This window comes from Callorhinus ursinus, unplaced genomic scaffold (assembly GCF_003265705.2).
Source record: "Callorhinus ursinus isolate GAN/ISIS: 27379988/994484 unplaced genomic scaffold, GSC_fseal_2.0 scaffold4, whole genome shotgun sequence".
NCBI lineage: Eukaryota > Metazoa > Chordata > Mammalia > Carnivora > Otariidae > Callorhinus > Callorhinus ursinus.
Window position 1 is genome coordinate 31,074,790 of NW_027397066.1, and position 21,241 is coordinate 31,096,030.

A 21,241-nucleotide genomic window follows, 5' to 3' on the forward strand; every position below is an offset into this window, starting at 1 on the left:
TACCCCTTGCTTGTTGGAAATGTACCAGAAATGCGGACATGTGCGATCATCCTGACAGTGAATCACAGGCAACACAGGGTTGCCTATCCACTTCTCTTCTCCTTCCTGGGCACATGGGTGGTCTACACGTCCCAACATTCCTGCAATTATGTGGGTTCATGTGATGAGTTTTAGCTAATGAAATGTGAGTGGGAGTGACATGGGCCACGACCAGGCAGAGGCATTTAAAAGCCACTGGGGGACCTCTATACTTTCCTCTTGTCTTCCATGGCGACTGCAGAGGCCACATATTAAGATGGAAGAACCACAGATGAAAGCCTCCTGGTCCCCGAGTGACTGTGTGGAGTATACCAGCCATATACTTACCCTGGACATGTAACATGAGCAAGGAAAAAAAAAAACACAAAAAACTTCGTTTCACTAAGTCCTGAGATTCAGGATTAATTTCTTACTTCAGCTTGACCTAGCCTATCGTGACTAATGCAGAATTTCAAGCTAGCAGTATTTTCATAACAATAGCTAACATTTATTGAGTGCTTTTCCTAGGCTGGACCCTAAACCAAGCATTTTACACATATTTCCTCATTTAAGACCCACATCACCCCAGTGAGGTGGACACTATTATTGCTTCATTTTAGAAATGAGGAACGAGGCCAAGAGGGGCTAAGTGGCTTCTCCAGGGTCCCCCACAGAACAAAGGGTAAAGCAAGATCCAGTCCTGACTCTAGTACCTTCCCTCTTCCTAATCAAGAAAGAACACACAGCCTCCTGACTTCATTCATTCCTTCACCTGTTTATCAGGCACTTACAGTGGTAGGCTCTTGGTAGGCAAAGATAAATAAAACACCTCAAGGAGCTCACACAGTCAGGTGAGCGAGAGATTGTGGAGAGTCGATTATAATGAAATGAATTTATAGGAAATACAGCAGACAGAGGAACTGGACAGAGACTCCGGTCAGCAAAAGCCAGATTGTAGGAAATCCAACAGGACAGATAACCTGGTTTCTTCAACAAATAAATTGCAAGGAAGTTGAGGCAGAACCTAGAGATTAAGAGAGATACAAAAGACTTATCAACCAATGGTAAGATATTCTGGCTCCTGGTTCAAGCAAACTGTGAACAAACAAACAAACAAAAAATGAAGACTCTTACTAGATATTTGAAAATTTGAACACTAAGTGGACATTTAATGATATTAAGAAATTTTTAACTTTAAAAAAGTTTGGATGAGATAATGGTTTTGAAGTTATTTTGAATGTGTCCTTACCTTTCAGAGATATATGCTAAAATATTTATAGATGAAAGGACATGATGTCTGGAAACTTCTTCAACGTATACAGGAGGCAGAAGTGGATGGACGGAACAAGACTGGCCAAGGATGATCATCGTTGGCCTGGGTGATAGTTCCATGGGGATCAATTTTAGTAAATATTCAGAACTTCCCCAAATAAAAAGTTTTAGAATAACTATTCCTGGGCTGGAAACAAAGAAACTGGTAGAATCGCTGACAAGGTGTTTGGAGAAGTTGGGAAACCTTCCAAGGAAAATGGGACCTCCATGTGAGAAACAGTTCTTAAGCAGCAAAGGAGCACGCACAAACAAATGAAATTATTTTGAGCATCACCCAACATATTCGACATCAGAGATGGTTAATATTTGTTTTTCAACCACAGCTGGCTGCTATCACATGGAAACAGGTTACCAGAATTCATGAAGTTTCCTTCTGTGGGCATGCATAGAAATGGGCTGAGAGAACAGGAGACTGAACATTGGATTAGAAAGTCAGGAGACCAGCCAGGAGAAGCCTGGCTCTGTCACTGACCAGCTGCGTGTCTTGGAGAAGGACTCTTACATTTTGTGTCGCCCCGTTCCCTCGTCTGCAAAACAAAGAACCCTTCCTGCTCCCATTATTCTACAAAGGCTTCCACAGACATGAGATGTGATTTGGGGTCATGTGTGGGAATTAGCAGCTTCAGGTCACTATAGCATCATTATCAGAACCAGAGAGACACCCAGGCACGCATCTTCGTTACAAGAGACCCTGGGAAAGTTCCCCGCACAGAGAGACACCCCACCCCCCATGCAACCTTGGACTGTTTTCTACTTCACATGGGAAGCAGATGGGAGAATTGCCGTGAGAGTCTTGTTCGTTGTCTTCAGCACAGTACCCCAGACCTTGGTGCCCTTTGCAGGTGAAGGGAGGAGAATTTACTTACAGTTTGGCAACTTCCTTGTTAAAAATTCCTCTCAGCTTAAAAATCCTATTGCTTTCTTTCTTTGAATGTTGAATATTGAGAAAACTGCCCCCTTGGTGTCCCAAATAGAGGTTAAAATAGCACTGACTGAATCATACGATGGACCCGTAATTCTGTGCTGAGGAAAATAATAAGTGTCAATGAATCCCCTGACCACCCCGCTCCCCGCACCTTCTGAACTGCAACAGAGACTCACCTGCAGTCATTATCATGGAGGAAGTGATAGGACCTGGGGTCCAGAACCCCGCCACCTTCCCATCCCATCCACCCCTACCTGGCAGGAGCTGGAAGCCACACAGACTGGTCTGGAAGAGTTCTAGCATGTGAGAGGGAAACAAAGGGCAAGTGAGACCTGCCTGGTCTCTGACTTTCTGGGTCCTGCAATTTCTGTCCTAGTATGATTGCAAAGAAAGTTGGTCTGGTTGACAGAACAAGACAGCCCCAAGTGGGGCTGATCTGCAGACAACCTGACAGAACAATTCCCTCACTCCCAAAATTCCCTTGAATCCTTTGTAATCAGAACAGCTCCCTCACCCCCCAAACTCCCTTGAATCCTTTGGAATCAATCCCTCTCCCCATCCCCAGGTCTTGGGACTCACTGATCTGTTGTCTTTCCCTATAGTTTTACCTATTGTAGAATGTCATATATATGGAATGGTCCAATATTTGGGGTGTAGGGGGGTGGGGGGAAAGTCTAGCTTCTTTCACTCAATCTAATGTTTGTAAGATTTATCAGTGATGTATGAAACAATCATTTTCATTGCTATATGAATATACCATAATTTATTTACATCATTGTATGAACATACCACAGTATTAGCCATTGTATTGTTGATGGACATAAAGTTGTTTCCAATTGGGGCTATTATAGACGATGCTGCTAGAAATATTCTTGCACACACCCTTTTATGCTCACCGCATGCATTTTCTTTATGGTTTAGCGATCCCAAGGTCATGAAGACATACTCCTACCTTAGTTCCTAGAATTTTCATTCTATCTTTCACACTTGATCTACAATTGACCTGGAATGCTTATTTGTATGTGATATGAGGTGGGGGCTCAGGTTTCTTTTCCCTTTTTGCTACTTGGATATCCAGTTGACTCACCACCATTAATCCAAAAAAAAGTCCTTTCACCCTGCTCTACAGTGTCTCCTCTGAAATAAGCTGTCCATACACCTATAATTGTTTCCAGGATCTCTATTCTATTCCACCGTCTATTTATCTTAATCCTCCCATTTTGTTCTTTTTCAAGATTTTTCTTATTCATGACCCTCAGGATTTCTACATAGAGTGGCTGGGTGGCTCAGTTGTTAAGCTTCTGCCTTGGGCTCAGGTCATGATCCCAGGGTCCTGGGATCGAGCCCCGCATCGGGCTCCCTGCTCAGCGGGAAGCCTGCTTCTCCCTCTCCCATTCCCCCTGCTTGTGTTCCCTCTCTTGCGGTGTCGCTCTCTGTCAAATAAACAAATAAAATTTAAAAAATAATTTCTACATAATTTTCAGGCTTCTACTTGAGTTTACTCATCATTGGCCCCAGCACTGACAAGGTGCCTGGCACAATGAATAGCTGTTGTGTGGGTGGATGTGACCTGGGACCTTTCAGAGATGATGGAAAGGACTTTCTCAGCAACAGCCTCCCCACCTCCACTACACCGGCCCGCCTCTCGCCCCCCCCCCCCGCTCCCCTGCCCCGGCCCCTTCCTCCTCCCCCTCCACTGACCCAGGCCTCCGTCCCCCTAGAGGCACTCGGGTAAACTGCAAGGAGGCGGAGCTCGTCGCTTTCCTCCGGGACGCGGCCTTCCGCGTGGCCGGTTCTCCCCGCCCCCGCCTCTCCATGCCCCGCCCCCGCCTCTCCATGCCCCGCCCCCGCCTCTCCCTTCCCGGCCGGAAGGGCAGTCCCCGGGCCTCCCCAGCTTGGCTCCCGGCAGCGCGGGGATGGCAGCGGCGGCGACCGCGGCTCCGGGAGCCCCAGGCATGGACACCCGGCTGGACCAGGAGACGGCGCGGTGGCTGCGATGGGACAGGGTGAGGGGCATCAGGGGGTGGGAGCGTCCGGGGGAGGCGTGGGATCTTCTGCACCCCGCAGGCGCCCCCCTGCCTTTCCTGCGGGGAGTGCGGGTGCCTGCGCTTCTTTCCCTCCCGCCGCTCGCACCCGGCTGCTGTAAAGAACTTACGAATATGCAGATTACGAGCTGCTGAATGGGGAAACGCGAGCCGCCCCCGCGAGGCCATAGCTCGTCCCCTTAGCAGCCGGCTCCCGCTGTGGGGAAGTGGGACCCACCCGGGCAATTTGATGCCAGGCGCGGTTTCCGCGCATCCACACAGAGGAAGTAGAGTCACAAGCTGTATTACGGATCCAAGAGTGGGGAGTGGGTGCAGAGAGCCGGGGCAAGGTCAGCCCTCCGTCCCTGGTCACCGGGGAGCCGCAGAGAGAGCCGGGTAGCAAGCACCCGGTGTAAGGTGTTTGGGGGGCGGTCGCTAACTTTTTCTCCGGGCTGAACTCTAAGTGGTTATTTAAAAGGTGCCCCGGGGAAAGCAAAGCGAGAGCTTAGGGCGGGAATCCCTCTGGATGTGAGCAGGGTTGTAAGGTTGTAAAGTGGCTCGGGAGCAACTCAGAAAAACAAAGTTGTTTTTCTCATCAAACTCGGTAAGGCGGCGGCGGAGGGAGCAGGGGTGGCCAGTCCTCCTTGCTTTTGGCCCTGCCTGTGGCCGATCCGAAGTTTGACCGGGAAAAGGTGTCCCGGGACAAAACCAGCATCTGGCCGTCTGGGGCTGCAAGTTGGGGGAGTGGGAGAGCGAGCCGGAGCTGATCTCGACTTGGCCGGGCCCAAGGGTCATGTCCAGTTGGGGCGTGCGCGCGTTCGTGTCACTCAGACCGCTGGCTCAGCCCTCCTTCCGCAACGCGCGGTGCGTCCTCAGAGACCCAGAATCCTTCCGTCCATTCTATGCCTTTTGCTCCTGGGAACTTTGCAGAGCAGTATTCCCATCCACCTCTCCCAGGTGCTCGGTTGTGAGCACGGGTCCTCCTGATGGGGCCCGCCTGACTTCAGGCATCTTCCTCCCGTCTCTGGCTTTGCTGGAAAGATAGAAGGGGACTCCTTCAACACAGCACCGCTAGCTTTTCCCCTCTTCACTCTCTTAGGTGCCAGAGCAGAGAGAATCAGGGACCCAACTCCAGACAGCACCCCCTCTCTTGTCTGACTCTCCTGCTTGCTCCTTGGGCATGCACTTTGTTTTCCCAGAATGTTCCTTGGCTCCTCTGCTGAACTTGTTTCTCGTGCTGTCATTCCTGTTTTGGGTCTGAACTTAAATGTGTTTTCTGTAGACAGGCCTTCCCTGACAACCAGTGGTAAATTATGTCTCCCTAATACTATCTCTAGATTGGTCAAAAAACAAAACAAAACAGAACAAAACCTTGTTTGTAGGTGTATTTGTTTAATGTCTGGCCCCAGGGCTGACTTGAAAGGCAGGACTCCTGTTGGTAGCACAGCTCCTGCTCCAGGAGGGCCCAGCACTTGGTTTAATCCTTGGCTGTCCTGTCTTGAAATTCTTAAAACTTGTCAAACAAGGAGTCCCACGCTGTCATTTTGCCCTGGGCCCCGACAAGTTAAAACAGCAGTTCCTCTCCACTTGCTCATTAATTTCCATGGTCACTAGGGCCTGACATGGTGCATGGCTCATACTTGCAGTGTGAAGGGAAGGGAGTTGCAAGCTCTCTTGGCTGGGGCCAGGTCTTCCTCTTCACTTCTGGCCCCTGAATGAGAAATGAGAGCACATCCCCCACAGGATGCTATTGGCAACTTCTTGGGTGGTTTTTCTTTTCATGGAAAGACAGTCTTGTAATTCTTTAGAGATGGAAAATGTTTCCATTTCTGATAACTTAGTAACTTGAGGTGGGTAGAATCCTTTTTTTTTTTTTAGAGGGGAGGGGCAGAGAGAGAGGGAGAGAGAGAGTCTTAAGCGGGCTCCATGCTCAACATGGAGCCCAGTGTGGGGCTCGACCTCACAACCCTGAGATCCTGACCTGAGCTGAAATCAAGAGTCAGGCGCTTAACCGACTGAGCCACACAGGGGCCCCTAGAATCCTTTTAAAGTCATAATTGATAATGTGTTTTTCAATGAGACTTTCCCTTTGAAGAAATAAAAACCTAATTTCCACAAAATGTTGTATCTGTATATGGAGAGAGAGTACCTCCCTGGGTAGAGATGAAAGGATATTATCCTTTTTATTTATTTTTTTAAAGATTTTATTTATTTATTTTTAGAGAGAGATAGAGAGAGAGCACAAGCTGGGGGAGAGACAGAATCCCAAGCAGACTCCGCACTGGACACAGAGCCTGTTGCGGGACCCAATCCCAGGACCCCAAGAGATCATGAACCCAGTGGAAATCAAGTGAGACATTCAACTGACTGAACCACCCAGGCACCCCTCCTTTGTATTGTTAATTTCTATGACTTCTCTTGTTCTTTCCTCTCTTTCTTCCTCAGTTTGAGACAGGCGCCAAGTGGGGAACATCCTGCCAACCAAAAGCATTGCAGTGGTCTGGTCTGATTTCCGCCAGGGCCGCAAGGCAGGTGCCCTCTGCATTCCCACTCTGCCTTAGCCCCACCTTTTCATCCCTGGTGTCTCTGCTGTCCGCTTTGGTTACTTTCCTGGCTGATTCTGATCTCTGCCGCCGTCCTGACTTTGCAGTTCTAATCTCTCTGTCTCCTTTGGTTTCTCTCAGGCTATTTGGTCTTTAATGGCTATCAAAGGCCAGTTGGCATTTTTCCACATCTACCCCGTGTACAGGAAACTCACTAGATGTTGGGTGTGGCCTTGAAGTCTGTGTTTCCTCTTTCACTCAGGAAATATTTATTAAACCTCTTTTGTGTTCCAGATCTAAACCCTTCCTTGAAGGCACCTGCTCTGTGATCAGTGGTTATTGCTTTTAACCCAAAAGGAGGGGTTTTACCTGACCCCAAGGTGGGACAATCTGGAAATGTGGGATTACTTCCAGAAAGCCAATGTTTTATTGCAATAGCATTTCAAAGTTTAATTACGTGGCATATCTTGGCTGCATGTTCCGTAGTTGGATGATGACTATAAGAAAAAGTGCTTACTCTCTGGTTCCTCTGAACTCTTAATTTAAAAGCCTGATGTGGCATTAATGTGATTGTCATTTTCCTCCATTCTTAACATTTTCTGCAACTCTTGTACAAAGAAAGTCAGGCAATGTAAAATGAACTTAAATGATTCATAGGAGTGGCTATTTGAAACAGCTAATGTAATAGAGAAAGCACTAGATTAATGTTTAAGCAAGTCACTTAATCTCTGAGGCTTCTGCTCTGTAAATTGGGGTTTTTGTTATTTGTCTGCTTCTTGTGGTCATTGCAAGTTTCACATTTGACCAGGTATGTGAAAGAATTGTACAAATTAGAAGACACTACAACAGTAAGGTTTTGATTTAAACTGTATAATCTCGTAACTCTGTGGGAAAATTTGAAGATACTAGGGAAGAAAATGAACATTTGATTACAACCAAGTGCCAGGCAGAGAAAGGTGTTTTACATTAATTTAATGCAAACCACCTCAGAACCACCTTGTAAAGGAGGTTCTAGACTGTTCCCAATTTACAGATGAAGAAACTGAGAATTCAAGAAGCAAAATAGCCGGGGCGCCTGGGTGGCTCAGTCGTTAAGTGTCTGCCTTCAGCTCAGGTCACCGTCCCAGGGTCCTGGGATCGAGCCCCGCATCAGGCTCCCTGCTCAATGGGAAGCCTGCTTCTCCCTCTCCCCCTCCTCCTGCTCGTGTTCCCTCTCTCACTGTGTCTCCCTCTGTCAAATAAACAAATAAAATCTTTAAAAAAAAAAAAAAAAGAAGAAGCAAAATAATCTACCCAAGTGCATCTAGTCGTTAGGTGACGGTGTGGCTGGCATTCTATTCTGGATGTTAGACCCCAGAACCTAGGTGTTCATTCCATTTCTCCAAAAGCACTTGCCTTGGTGGGAAAGAAAATAACACATTATAAAGGAGAAAACTACTTCCTTCTAGTCACAACACTTCTGACACCAAATGTACAGGTTTTCCACACCGAGTTATTTTCTATGGATACCGACTGGGCATCCCACAATTTCACTCAATTCTGACACTCACCACCTGGACCCAGCACAGATCCCACCCTCAGCTTAGGGGCTCAGCCCCACAAAACTACCCCCACCTCAGATGCCAGTCAAAAGCCCCATGTTGTCACCTGTGCTTCTGACCAGCCAGTGATACATCAGGGGTACCCTTAGTGCCCTTCTTAGGCTTGATAATTTGCTAGTACAGTTCAGTGAGCTCAGGGAAGCATTTTACTTATGATTACCAGTTTTCTTGGAAAGGATACAGCTCAGGAACAGCCAAATGAAAGAGCTGCATAGGGCAAGGTGTGTGGGAAGGGGTGCTGAGCTTCCATGCTCTCCCAGCACCCCAAGTGTTCACCAGCTCCGAAGGTCTCTGACACCAGTTGTTGAGGGTTTTGGGAGGAGGTTCTGTTACCCTGGGCAGGATTGAATCTTTGGCCACTGGTGAGGGAACCCAGCCTCCAGCCCTCTAATCACTAGTTGGTTTCCCTGGCAACCAGGCCACTCCCTGGGCATAAACTCGGGTTTGGCGAAAGGGGTTTATTATGAATAATAATAACAAGTTGTTCTTACCCCTACCACCCTGGAAATTACAACGGTTTTAGTTAGAAGCTCTATTCCAGGAACCAGGGACAAAAACAAAATATATATTTAATATTGTATCACAATATCACAGATTATAATTAAAAAAATTGAATCACCTGAAACTAATGTAATGTGCAATTAAAAAAAAACCCTACCTCATATTTCAGATTTCAACGTCATCGGAAACTGAGAAGCCACATGTGTAGGGCTTTTCAAATATATACATTTTCCCCCTACGGGTTAAGTTATTGTGAGTTTTTTTTTTTTATTTCAGATGTTTTATTCTGTCATTCAGCTGGCTGTATTGTTGTATATGTTTCTGTTCCACAGAATCCTTTAACTTTGGAGTCAGCGAAACAACTAATTGCGGATGGTAATAAAGAAGAACTACAGAAATGTTTTGGGGCTCGAATGGAGTTTGGGACAGCCGGCCTTCGAGCTGCTATGGGAACGGGAATTTCTTATATGAATGACTTGACTATCATCCAGACCACACAGGTACCACGTTTTTATATTTCTTGGTTATTCTTAACATGTTCCCAGTGGTAAAGGATAAACTCAGGCATGTTAACAATTTTAAGCAAAAACCCATTTGAATCGGGCCGTACCAAACTGGAAGTCATTATGAGCACCCCCTGGCAGGAGCTGGGAGAAAGACTTACAGAGAAGAAGCAGAAGCAGAGCGAGGAAATTAATAGATTGGCTATAGGTCATGCGGTTGCATTTTTTGGGAAAGTCTCTCTGGCTGTTAGTAATTGGCTGCTCTTAGGTTTTAATTTCTTAACCTTCAGGCATTTACAGGCTTGGGTTCGGGTTTGCTTCTCTAGGCAACCAAGACATTAAAGCCTCCTCAGTCTAATGGCCTCCTTGTCTAATTAATATAACCCCGGGCTCCTTTTATATTTGAGGGACCTCTGTTGTTTTAATTATGGCCAGGTCTTATGGGTTTGCCAAGGCCCAGGGAGTCACACATTTACTCCGTACAGTAAGGCTTATGCAATTGGTTAAAGGGTACTTGTTTCAAAATTCATACAGCCTGCTTTTCTTTCTTTCTGTTTTTCTTTCTTCCTCCCTCCCTCCCTCCGTTTCTTCCTTTCTTTCTACAGAAATTTATTGAATGCCTACCAAGTGCCAGGCTTTGAAGATACAACAATGACTAAAACAGACAGATTCCCTCATGGAACTTTATTCCAGTGCAAATCCACCACCTAAGCTGATGACTTTTATGGTCTTGTACTTTTGCAATGGTGGTAGCGATGCACGCATTGAGAAATTTCTCTAATGGCCAGAATAACCAGAAGTTGATTCTATTTCATGTTAATTGATAGTGTAGGTGGAAATTATTGCTGAGTTCCTTTGCCTTCATTTGTAAATTTTACTGTCAGAGTCTACACCCAACTTTTAGGAATAGAGATGAAACCTTTCTGCTATGGAGTATCTGGAGTTTTGTTTATAAAGGAAATGAAGAATAGATCATTCAGTTTCTTCAGCTACTTAGACTTTTTAAAAATGAAGGCGACTTTAATTCTGAGGGGAAAAAAATGTCTAGAAAATTTGACTAATGATGATTATGCGTACCTTGCATGTAGCTCCCAGCAGAAAAGGCAGACTTGGGCATGTTCTAGTGAAACCCTAATAAGAAGTCTTGCATAAGGATATGGGGTTGCCATGGAAACCCTGGCTCCAGATTCCTGTTCAGCAATAGGGCTCCCTGAGATCTTTTTGGAGGGAAGGCTCAGAGTGGAGTGAGCCTGGGAATCCTGTTCTAGTTTATGGATAGCATGGAATTGTGCCACTGGGTAAGGTCACCCGCTGCTCTAGGTGCTGGAGCTATATAACATATCACCCAAAACATAGTGGTTTTAAACAACCACATTTGCTTTGTTCACAAATCTATAGGTGGAGTTCAGTGGAGACAGCTCCCCTCTGCAGAACTTGGCACCACCTGAGCCAGCTTAGAAGCTGGAATCACTGAAAGCTCGTTCCCACTCATGTCTGCAGTTATTGCTGACTTTTGGCTGAGGTCTTAGCTGGGGCTGGAGGCCTCCGTGTGGCCTGGGCTTCGTACAGCGTGGCTTGGAGAGCGGCCGGTGAGAGCATCCAGAGAGATTGTGCTCAGGTGGCAGCTATGTTGATTTTTATGACCTAGCCTGGAAAGTCACACAAATTCACTTACTTCCATCATATTCTGTTTGTTAGTAGCAACTCAAGGAGGTTGTTCGTGTTCAAGGACAGGGCACATAGACACTCAACCTCTCAGTGGAGGAATGTCGGTCCCATTAGAGGGGCACAGGAAATGGGATATATGTGTATAGCTAACACTGGAAAGTCTAGTTGGTTCCATCTCCTATTAGGCTTAATTGTTAGGGGATTCTAAGGGATTCTAGATGAACCCAGAGCCTTTTCTCCTGTACTCATCTACATCTAATTTGTAAGTATGATGAAATCTACCCACAGAAAGGTCTTGGGCCCTATCTCATACATCTTCTCCTCTAGGGGAATTGGCCTCTCCTGGGAGTAGACCTTGTGATAGGTAAGAATCCTACAGAACTAAAATGAGTAGATCCTTTAAAGGTCAGCTGATTAGGGTGCCTGGGTGGCTCAGTTGGTTAAGCGGCTGCCTTCGGCTCAGGTCATGATCCTGGAGTCCCGGGATTGAGTCCCTCATCGGGCTTCCTGCTCAGCAGGGAGTCTGCTTCTCCCTCTGACCCTCTTCCCTCTCGTGCTCTCTGTCTCTCATTCTCTCTCTCTCAAATAAATAAATAAAATCTTAAAAAAAAATAAAGGTCAGCTGATTCAACCAGCCACTCCTTGTGATAATTTCCTCTATAGCCCCCACCACTTTCAAGTGATTATCCAGCCTACACTGGACCACTTACAGTAGGAGACAAGGATGTTCAGAGTTATGACAGTTTTATGAGATCGGCAGGTACATTTTTAGAGTCTTAGGAGTGGCAAATAATCAGCAAAAGAGGTTCCCAGAACAAACCACCCAGGCTTCCATCCCCAGCCTGGGATGGTGTTACCTGGCAGAATGCGCTGGCTTTCTCTGTGGTCTAGGCAGTCTTGCTGCTGGTCTCCAGTGTGGACTCCTACCCTATGATGCCCCGAAATTCATCTGGGTGGATTTAAGAAGCAGATGTATGTGAGCCATAAACATCCCAATGGGAAACAGGGTAGAGAGTAGAGGGAAAGTTTTATACTGTTTGCCTCATTGATAGAGGTTGTAATTTCCTCTAAGGTTACTTCACCAGGCCACCTCACATTGATGATGGAGTACTCACTGTCTTCTGGAATAGCCGGTCTGTCTTTGGGTTGTTCTCATTAAAGAATGGTTTCGGGGCGCCTGGATAGTTCAGTTGGTTAAGCGACTGACTCTTGATTTCTACTCAGGTCATGATCTTAGGGTTGTGAGATCGAGCCTCACATTGGGCTCTGCGCTGGGTGTGCAACCTGCTTAAGATTCTCTCTCTCCCTCTGTACCTCCCCCCTGCTCTAAACAAAAAGACAAAAAAAAATGGTTTTGTGATTTTGAGCTCAAATGTGTCTTCAGCTTTTACATATTGGTCATAGTTTGAGCTTTTGAAGCCATACAAAGTTCATTTTATATCTCCTGTAATAACATTTCAATTCCATAAACCTCCCTCAGCGCACACTGAGTCTTTTCTCTAGAATAAACATCCCCTCTTCTCGTAGCCATTTTCTCAGCCTCTTAGTCTTAGCTGGCCCCAGAGTTTTTTAGAGCAGTTTGGTGGTGTGAGAATTCTGGGCTAAGACTGAGTGCTTTTTGTGCCTTCGAACACTGGGGCCACAGCACGGGGATCGCCTGGGGCTGGGGAGAGGGTGCTGTCGCTGGTGTAAGCCTTAGAGACATCTGGGTGCCTTCTGGAAAACCCACAAAACCAGTGCACAAATGTCCTTCTTTGTATCACTCGACCTCAGAAGGTCTGCCCAATGCAATATTTTTTTTTTAAGATTTTATTTATTTATTTGACAGAGAGAGAGAGACTGCGAGAGAGGGAACATAAGCAAGGGAAGTGGGAGAGGGAGAAGCAGGCTTCCTGCGGAGCAGGGAGCCCAGTGCGGGGCTCCATCCCAGGACCCCGGAATCATGACCTGAGCTGAAGGCAGATGCTTCATAACTGAGCCACCCAGGCGCCCTCCAACGCAATATTTTTGTCTAAGAAAAATGAAAGGCATTCTCAGTTGGCACTGCTTTGGCAACAAAGCTGTGAAGGATCTCCCCTACCAAAAATAAAGAGTTATTATTTATTTTTTAAAAGACTTCCTTTAGGGGCGGGGACCAAAAAAAAAAAACCTTTCTTCAGTCAAAGTGAAATAAGTAATATTAGTCAGCCCGTATTCTCTTTGTTCAAAATAAAAACCTATTTTGTCCGGTGATATAAACCTGTTGAATTCAAAGTTTACTGTTTTTCTAATCTTCCATATTTCCGATTGATGTGAGGTTATTTACTGCATCCGCTGAGATTCAGGAATTGTGCGTTCCATCAGCAGGGGGCAATAGCCCAAATTCTGCACAATTTTTATATGTATAATTGGCTGAGCCATGTAAGTGGACTGATAAGACCTCCATAAAAGCTCGCCTGCTAGAAAACAAGACCACAAGTTGAACAGGTTCAGATCAGATAATTGTGAAAAACTTACAAAATATACTAAGTTTCTTTGACTTACTGATGTTACGGAGCAGGCAGAAATGTCTGAAACACCTCCTTGTCCTCAGACATTTTAGAACTCGTATGAAGGGAGGAATATAGACCTTGAAGGAAAGTGATAAAAATAATGCTCATAACAGCAAACAAATAGTGCTTAGTGGGTGTTGGATTGTCAGCACTCGCAGGTTTTAATTAATTTAACCCTAAAAACAGCCCTTTGAGGTAGGTACTGTTGTTTTGATGTTTTACAGAACAGGAAACTGAGCCACCAAGTGATTAAGGGATTTGTCATTTGCTCTCATAGGTGGCAGAATGGAGTATGAGCCCACAGATTCTGTGTGCTTTTAACCCTTGCCCTGTACCACCTCTAACTGGACCCAGGCAGAAATCCAGGCTCTGCTCTTCATGTGTCTGGGCAAGCCCCTCTGAGCCTTAGCTCTCCCATCTATACAATGGAATTCCTTAGCAAACTTGATCTGGGGGGTTACCAATAATAGATACTAAGTGTCTAGCACAGTGCCTCATACATATAGCTAGACAATAAATAAAACTGTTATTTTCTTTATTGTTCAGTTTGTTTAATTATCCATGGGATATTTTTTAGGGATTTTGCAGATACCTGGAAAAGCAATTCAGTGACCTGAAGCAAAGAGGTGTTGTGATTAGCTTTGATGCCCGAGCTCATCCACCAAGTGGAGGCAACAGCAAAAGGTATTGAAAGATACATAAGAAACCATTTTTTGTAGTGTATTTTGTGGTTTTATTTTTAATCACTTCGCATACATTTGTCAGCCACATTGCTTACCTATAGAAATAATGAGTACATTCCGTTTGCAGCGTTTCCGAATTCTGGTTTTACGTTTGGGTTTAAAAGAATGAAAATATTCATACAAAAGAGAATTTAAGATCTGTCTAAAAGACAGACATTTTTTAAAGGGGCAACATTATTTCTCCCTCTCGCCTTCTTCCATTTGTCATTTTTTTTCTTCTCCCACTATTCATAAGCCGCCTGAGCTCCTTCCCATTTCTTGAGCACCTGTTTTCAGCTGCTTTCTTGTATCATTCCCAAACCACTGGGACTCTCATGTAGCCACAGGCAGGTGGTGATGCAGATGCAGATGACAATGATGTTGATGATGATGATCCTAATAGCCGCAGTTACTTGAGTGCTGGATGTGAATGAGGCCCTTAGGTATTTACTCATTCAATTCTCACAACAACCTATAAAGTGCGTACTTTTATCTCCATGCTCTAAGATCATGAAGCAGGAGAAGGAGCCACAATTTCAGCATCAAGAAGCTGACACCTGTAGTAAACATCTTACACGTTATGAGCTGTACAGTCTGTCACAACTACTCAACTCCGGCACAGAGCGTGAGCGCAGCCATATAGGTCATACATACGGAACGGGCGTGGTGGTGTTCCAATAAAGCTTTATTTACAAATGGGTTGTAGGTTGCCACCGCCCACTCTTAATCTTTTTCACCTGAACATGTCCCCTATTATGATGAATTTTTTGTCACTCGAGAGTGTATGTATTAGTAGTTTCTTAGGTTGGAAGAACATACAAATATTTAATATTAATGAGAAGTCTCATTACCTTTACAGTGCAGAATGAGTTCATAGAGTCCTTTTTTTTTTCAAGATTTTTATTTATTTGACAGAGACAGAGAGAGCGAGCACAGATAGGCAGAGCGGCAGGCAGAGGGAGAGGGAGAAGCAGGCTCACCGCGAAGCAGGGAGCCCAACGCGGGGCTCGATCCCAGGACCCTGGGATCATAACCTGAGCCGAAGGCAGCCATTTAACTGACTGAGCCACCCAGGCGCCCCTCCTTTTTTTTTTTAAGATTTTATTTATTTACTTGAGAGAGTGTGAGAGACAGAGCATGAGCAAGGGGAAGCGGCAGAGGCAGAGGGAGAAGCAGGCTCCCCACTGAGCAGGGAGCCCAATGTGGAGCTCAATCCCAGGACCCTGGGATCATGACCCAAGCCCAAGGCAGACACCCAACCAACTGAGCCACCCAGGTGCCCCGAGTTCATAGAGTCCTAATCTTTGCCCATGAAGAGCTCCTAATCTAAGAGAGAAGCACTGATGGGAACAAATGTGCAGCTCTGAGGAAGGGAGTATGGCCAGGGCATAAGATTAGATGCTGTCAGCTCCTAGACTGAACTCAGAATGATGTAAGATTTTTGCCTTTTTTTTTTAAGATTTTATTTATTTGTTTGCTTATTTATTTATTTACTGAGAAAATGCAAGTGGGGGGAGAAGGACAGAAAGGGAGAAAGAGAACCTCAAGCGGACTCTGTGCTGAGCCTGGAGCCCCACAAGGGGCTCGATCTCAGGACCCTAAGATCATGATCTGAGCCCAAATCAAGATTTGGATGCTCAACCACCCCAGCCATCCAGGCGCCCTGTTAAGAATTTTGCTCTTAAGCTGCAGGCTCAAAAATGTTGTTTTTGTCAACAAAGCAAGAGAGAAGCCATAGCTCTATGTTTATGAGAGAGACATAGTATAAGCCAGAATATCAGTTTGTCAGTTTTTAGTTAGTGAGCTTACAGTTGGAATTAGGTCATATGCGGGGCGCCTGGGTGGCTCAGTCAGTTAAGCATCTGCCTTCGGCTCAGGTCATGATCCCGGGGTCCTGGGATCGAGTCCTGCATGGTGCTCCCTGCTCAGTGGGGAGTCTGCTTCTCCCTCTCCCTCTGCTGCTCCCCCTGCTGTGCTCTCTCGCTCTCTGTCAAATAAATAAACAAAATCTTAAAAAAAAAAAGAAAATTAAGTCATAAGCTTGCTTTCCTGGCCCCAGGGTTGGGTCACTTCCTCCAGCCAGAGCATGCACAGTGCACATACGTGGCTAATTGTGGAGCTTCTGAAGTTGCTTCTTTTTAGGCTGACTCTCCTGCTTCGGGTTGATACATCCTTCAGATGTGTCCACATTGTTGATTAAGGTATGGATATTTCTTACTCTGGCCTCGGAGCTGTATCATTTCCGGAAAGTGACTGCTCTGTGAGTTTATGGCTCCAGTCTCCGGGTTTGATGGGATGGAGTGGAGCTCAGGGTCGCTCTCTATCATCTACAACATGCAAGACATTCAGAGATAGTAGCATAAATATTAAACCAGTACATGGTCAAACATTCATGGTAAGCAAATGGAATCTTATTAAAGAGTCAGAAATGATTGCAGGCACAGAATTTTATGTAGGAACTGTTTATTAGTCCTTTAATCTTCCAATTTTAAATATCTGGTGGGGAACATAAACACATAAACAGTAACTGTCAAGCATATGCAGAGAGCACATTAATTGAATCTTTCCTGTGCATATTTGTAACTTAGTTTGTATATATAATGTATACCTTGAGTGTCTCCCTTGCTTCTTTCAAGAAAGCAACTTTAAAGTCAGCCAGAACACAAGAGAAACATTTCATGAGGGTGAAAGTGACATCAGTTTGAAGTCACTTCGGTTCAAATGAATACAGTTTAGACCTACTTCAGATTTTTATTAAAATTGTTTTTGCTGAATTTTATTATTTTTATGAGTTTCCCTTATGTGGAGGCTTTTTTTTTTCACTGTCAAAATCATGTTTGTATTACTATGGATCCTAGGAATTTTAACACTCAAGTTGTGAAAACACAGAGATCTCTTTATGCCCAGCCAGCTCCCAGAAAGTGTTGGCTAAAGCTGGTGCTCAAGAAATATTTGGGAAGAGAATGAATACATATCTGTTTGTTTAATCCTGTAATGGTATAATGTGGTTCATTGGAAGTAAACTGCTCAGTTTTTGTGATAAAATATTTTACCCCAAGGCTGAAGAAAGATTTGATGCCCAGTTCTGTGTCCTGTCCTAAGAAAAATATCAGTGTCAAAGATTTAAGTCTTGTTTTAAAGGGCCGAATGGAGCCAAGATGTGTCTATGCCCTATGTATATATCACATGCACACTCACATACATGTGCCAGTATACCTCATATTTCATGAGACAACATCTCACCAGATGCTAGTCTGTGTGGCTTATATTGGGTTGTGAGAACTTTAGATGAGCATTTCTCAGCCTCTGCCCTGTTGACATGTGACATCATACTGGGCTGGATAATTCTTTGTTGGGGTCTGCTGTGTGCATTGTAGGATGTTCGGCAGCATCCCTGGCCTCTAGCCTGCTAGTAGCACTCTACCCTACTCCCCAGTGACAATCAAAAACATCTTGGACATTTCAGATGTCCCACAGGGGCAGGATTGTCCTTGGCTGAGAACCACCGAGATGGAATTGAAAACCTTGGGTGCGGGCCTTGCTCAGCTGCTGTGTGACTAATTGACATGGGGCAACTTGTCTGGCTTTTCTTGGCTTTAGTCCCATTTCTGTAAAACAAAGGGGTAGAGCAAGATGACTTCTAAGATTCCTCCAACTTGAGTGTCCTATGCCAATGAAACTATAATGAATGAACCTGAAGAAGGGGTCGAGCATTCATTTCCTTCACCGTCATCCACAGTCCTGACACCCTCCTCTCCTTTCTCCCCCATCACGCTGCATTTCCAGATTTGCCCGACTAGCTGCAACCACATTTATCACTCAAGGGATTCCTGTGTACCTCTTTTCTGGTATAACCCCAACCCCCTTTGTGGTAAGTAACCCTTTCTGTTTATAATTTTCTGTCACGGGATCAGGGATGGGATATGGCTGCATTTTATGGTCTTTAAGCTTTTAGGATTTGGGTATTTATATGACAGAAGAGCCCTTTAGCATTTATCAGGCATTCTCTCACCTCTCTGGGTATGTTCTCCCCACATCCTAATAATATTTCCCTGGTGTTCAACTGGTGATGCATCAGAGTTTATTTTTTTCTCAGTGCTATTTTCCTTTTTAACATTCAAAGGATATTTTAACTAGTTAGCGAAATGTCTTTTGTTTGTTGTCTCTGTTTTCATTTGGTTTGTATTTCTTTTTCTCACTGGCACAATTAGGGAACTTCTTGGGTCTAAATCTGAATTCACCTCACACCATGCCTCACCCTGATTATTTTTGACAGGTCGACGCGCCAGCTTTTTATACAGATGTTTTGTTCTAAGTACTATTCATGACCGGAACATGAAGAATGCTTGGCATATTTTAGTAAGATTTTTTCAGTCAAATTCTTCACATAGCAAAACCTAAAGAAGAAGACAATAGGGACTATGACAGCTGTTGTTTTTAAGCACAGGGCCAGATGCTGGGAATATATGTTTTTAAGAAATTAAGCCAAAAACATGAGTAGAGTGCAGTTCCTTCCATCGGGTGAAGAGAGTGAGTCAATACAGAAGTCGGCTCTGCAGTTTGACGTTTACTGGTTCTGGTACACTAACAGGTAGATGCAGCATCTCCCAGACTGTAAATAACCCAGTAGACATGCAATGTCACGTCCAAATGTAGCTCGGATTTCATTGTTTGATGGAAAAGCTGCAATGTGTTTAAGCATCCTTGGTCTTCTGTACAATGTCACTGTTGATTGCTATTATTTTTCTATCAGACATGAATTATATGAGTGTTGCATGACCATTTTCCCATGTTGTGGAGTGGTTCTCCCCTTTTCTTTGCTTGGGGGATATAAAATAACTCCTAAAGGGACAAATGACCACAGAGATTCTTGGTGGGAGGCTGAAGGGGGGCAGATGGCTAGAACCTCAGGCTCCCTGTGTGTAGTAACTCTCACATGCGGCCGTAGGGAGGAGAAGCCAGCCCCTCTCCCCATCTGGGGAAGTAAAGTCTTGTAAAGATGAGAGCTGAGTATTTACAAGAAAGGGATTTCTAACCTTGGAGCGGGAGATGAGTGAGGAGGCTGTAGGAGCACTCCATCATTTCTTCAACATTACCCTGCCCCGTTCCCTAAAAGCAAATGGGAAAGAAGAGAAAGCAGTTGGAGGGAAGAAACAGAATCCATAAGCTTCTGTCCCAAGCAGAAGGCTGAAAAGAGTGTGAGATGAAGGATTAGACCTTCTTTTTGTTTGAACAGATTGCTGGTTCTACCAAGTAGAAGACAGAATGAGAAGAAAGTACCTGGGGGGGAGGGGTGCCTCGGTGGCTCAGTTGTTGAGCGTCTGCCTTCGGCTCAGGTCATGATCCCAGGATCCTGGGATCGAGCCGCACAGCAGGCTCCCTGCTCAGCAGGAAGCCTGCTTCTCCCTCTCCCACTCCCCCTGCTTGTGTTCCTTCTCTTGCGGTGTCTCTCTCTGTCAAATAAATAAATAAAATCTTAAAAAAAAAAAGGTGCCTAGGAAAATACTCAGCTGTCTTATTGGGGTGTATGTCCCACACATTTGAGCAGTCACCTAAGGATCATACAGATATACTCGAGTGTGGCACAAAAATATGGAATGATACCTTTTTATGATGTTTCTCTATTTGTGTATTAAAAGAGAACAAGTTAATACAAACAGTATACAATACCCAGACTAAGGATATCTGATTTTTTGCTTAAAACTTGTTGTTTCTTGTCTTTACAGCCCTACACGGTATTGCATTTGAAACTTTGTGCTGGAATCATGATAACTGCCTCCCACAATCCAAAGCAGGATAATGGGTACAAGGTATTCTGCTTTTTCGCTCCATACCTACGTCTTTCTGTATGCATCCTGTACCTTTATGGTGTAGGTATGGAGGCTTTATTTCCATTAACCCTAAGCCGTCTGGATATGTGCCTGCCTTCTCCAGGTCTACTGGGACAATGGAGCTCAGATCACTTCTCCTCATGATAAAGGGATTTCTCAAGCTATTGAAGAAAATCTGGAGCCATGGCCTCAAGCTTGGGATGATTCTTTAATTAATGGCAGTCCACTGCTTCATGACCCGAGTGCTTCCATTAACAAGAGCTACTTTGAAGACCTTAAAAAATACTGTTTTCACAGGTAAATGGATTGTAAACTCATCTCACGTGAGCTAAAATAATGTGATTCAGCCAAAGCCTGTCAGTTTTCATTCAGTTTTTCTCTCCAATTGGTACATATACTGTAGCTGCATCTGATTTTAGAGGCCGTAGGTCAGGGGTCAGCAATTTTTCTTGAAAGGACAGATAATACATAGTTTTGGCTTTGTGAGCCACTATATTACAACTGTCCAACTCCACTGCGGTGGGAGGAAGGCAGCTGTGGGAGGTACATAAATGAATGAACACAAACATAGATTCGGAAAAAATTTTATTTACAAAAGCAGGTGGCTGGCATATCAGTCATAGTTTGATGACCTTGGTTGTAGAATCACACAAACACACACGTATGTGAGTGTGTGTTTGCATATATGTATATTTAAAAAAGCTTTGCTGAGAGGTGGCAAAAGGAAACACTGATGTTTTTTCCTCTATCCAAAAATTTTTTGTGCATATGCTAGCATATTCTATGTGTAATATGTTTCAAGACCATAGATAGGAATATAACATGCATGAAGTTTGTTCCGTGCCTTTTCCCCCCAGTTAATTTGTCATGGGCACCTTTTGCGTTAGCCCCTATTAGTCCTGACTCTTTCCTTGCAATGGCTGATGTACCCATTTATGTAACCCAGGGACACAGACTCAGGACGTACACTTAGGTAAGTAGCAGGGACCGTGTATGTAACCGAGGGACGCAGACTCAGGACGTACAGTTAGGTAAGTGGCAG

General features: G+C 44.8%; 1 protein-coding gene across 1 annotated transcript in view; it reads left to right on the forward strand.

The window, feature by feature from the left end:
• The first annotated feature begins 4,132 nt into the window (after positions 1-4,132).
• The window catches only part of PGM2 (phosphoglucomutase 2), a 34,051-nt gene continuing 16,942 nt past the window's right edge, over positions 4,133-21,241 (forward strand). The window contains exons 1-6 of the mRNA XM_025887320.2: positions 4,133-4,281; positions 9,277-9,444; positions 14,224-14,330; positions 18,155-18,239; positions 20,095-20,178; positions 20,303-20,496. Of these exons, the coding sequence (XP_025743105.1) occupies positions 4,192-4,281; positions 9,277-9,444; positions 14,224-14,330; positions 18,155-18,239; positions 20,095-20,178; positions 20,303-20,496 (728 nt within the window). The 5' untranslated portion in view covers positions 4,133-4,191. The remainder of the gene's footprint in view (positions 4,282-9,276; positions 9,445-14,223; positions 14,331-18,154; positions 18,240-20,094; positions 20,179-20,302; positions 20,497-21,241) is intronic.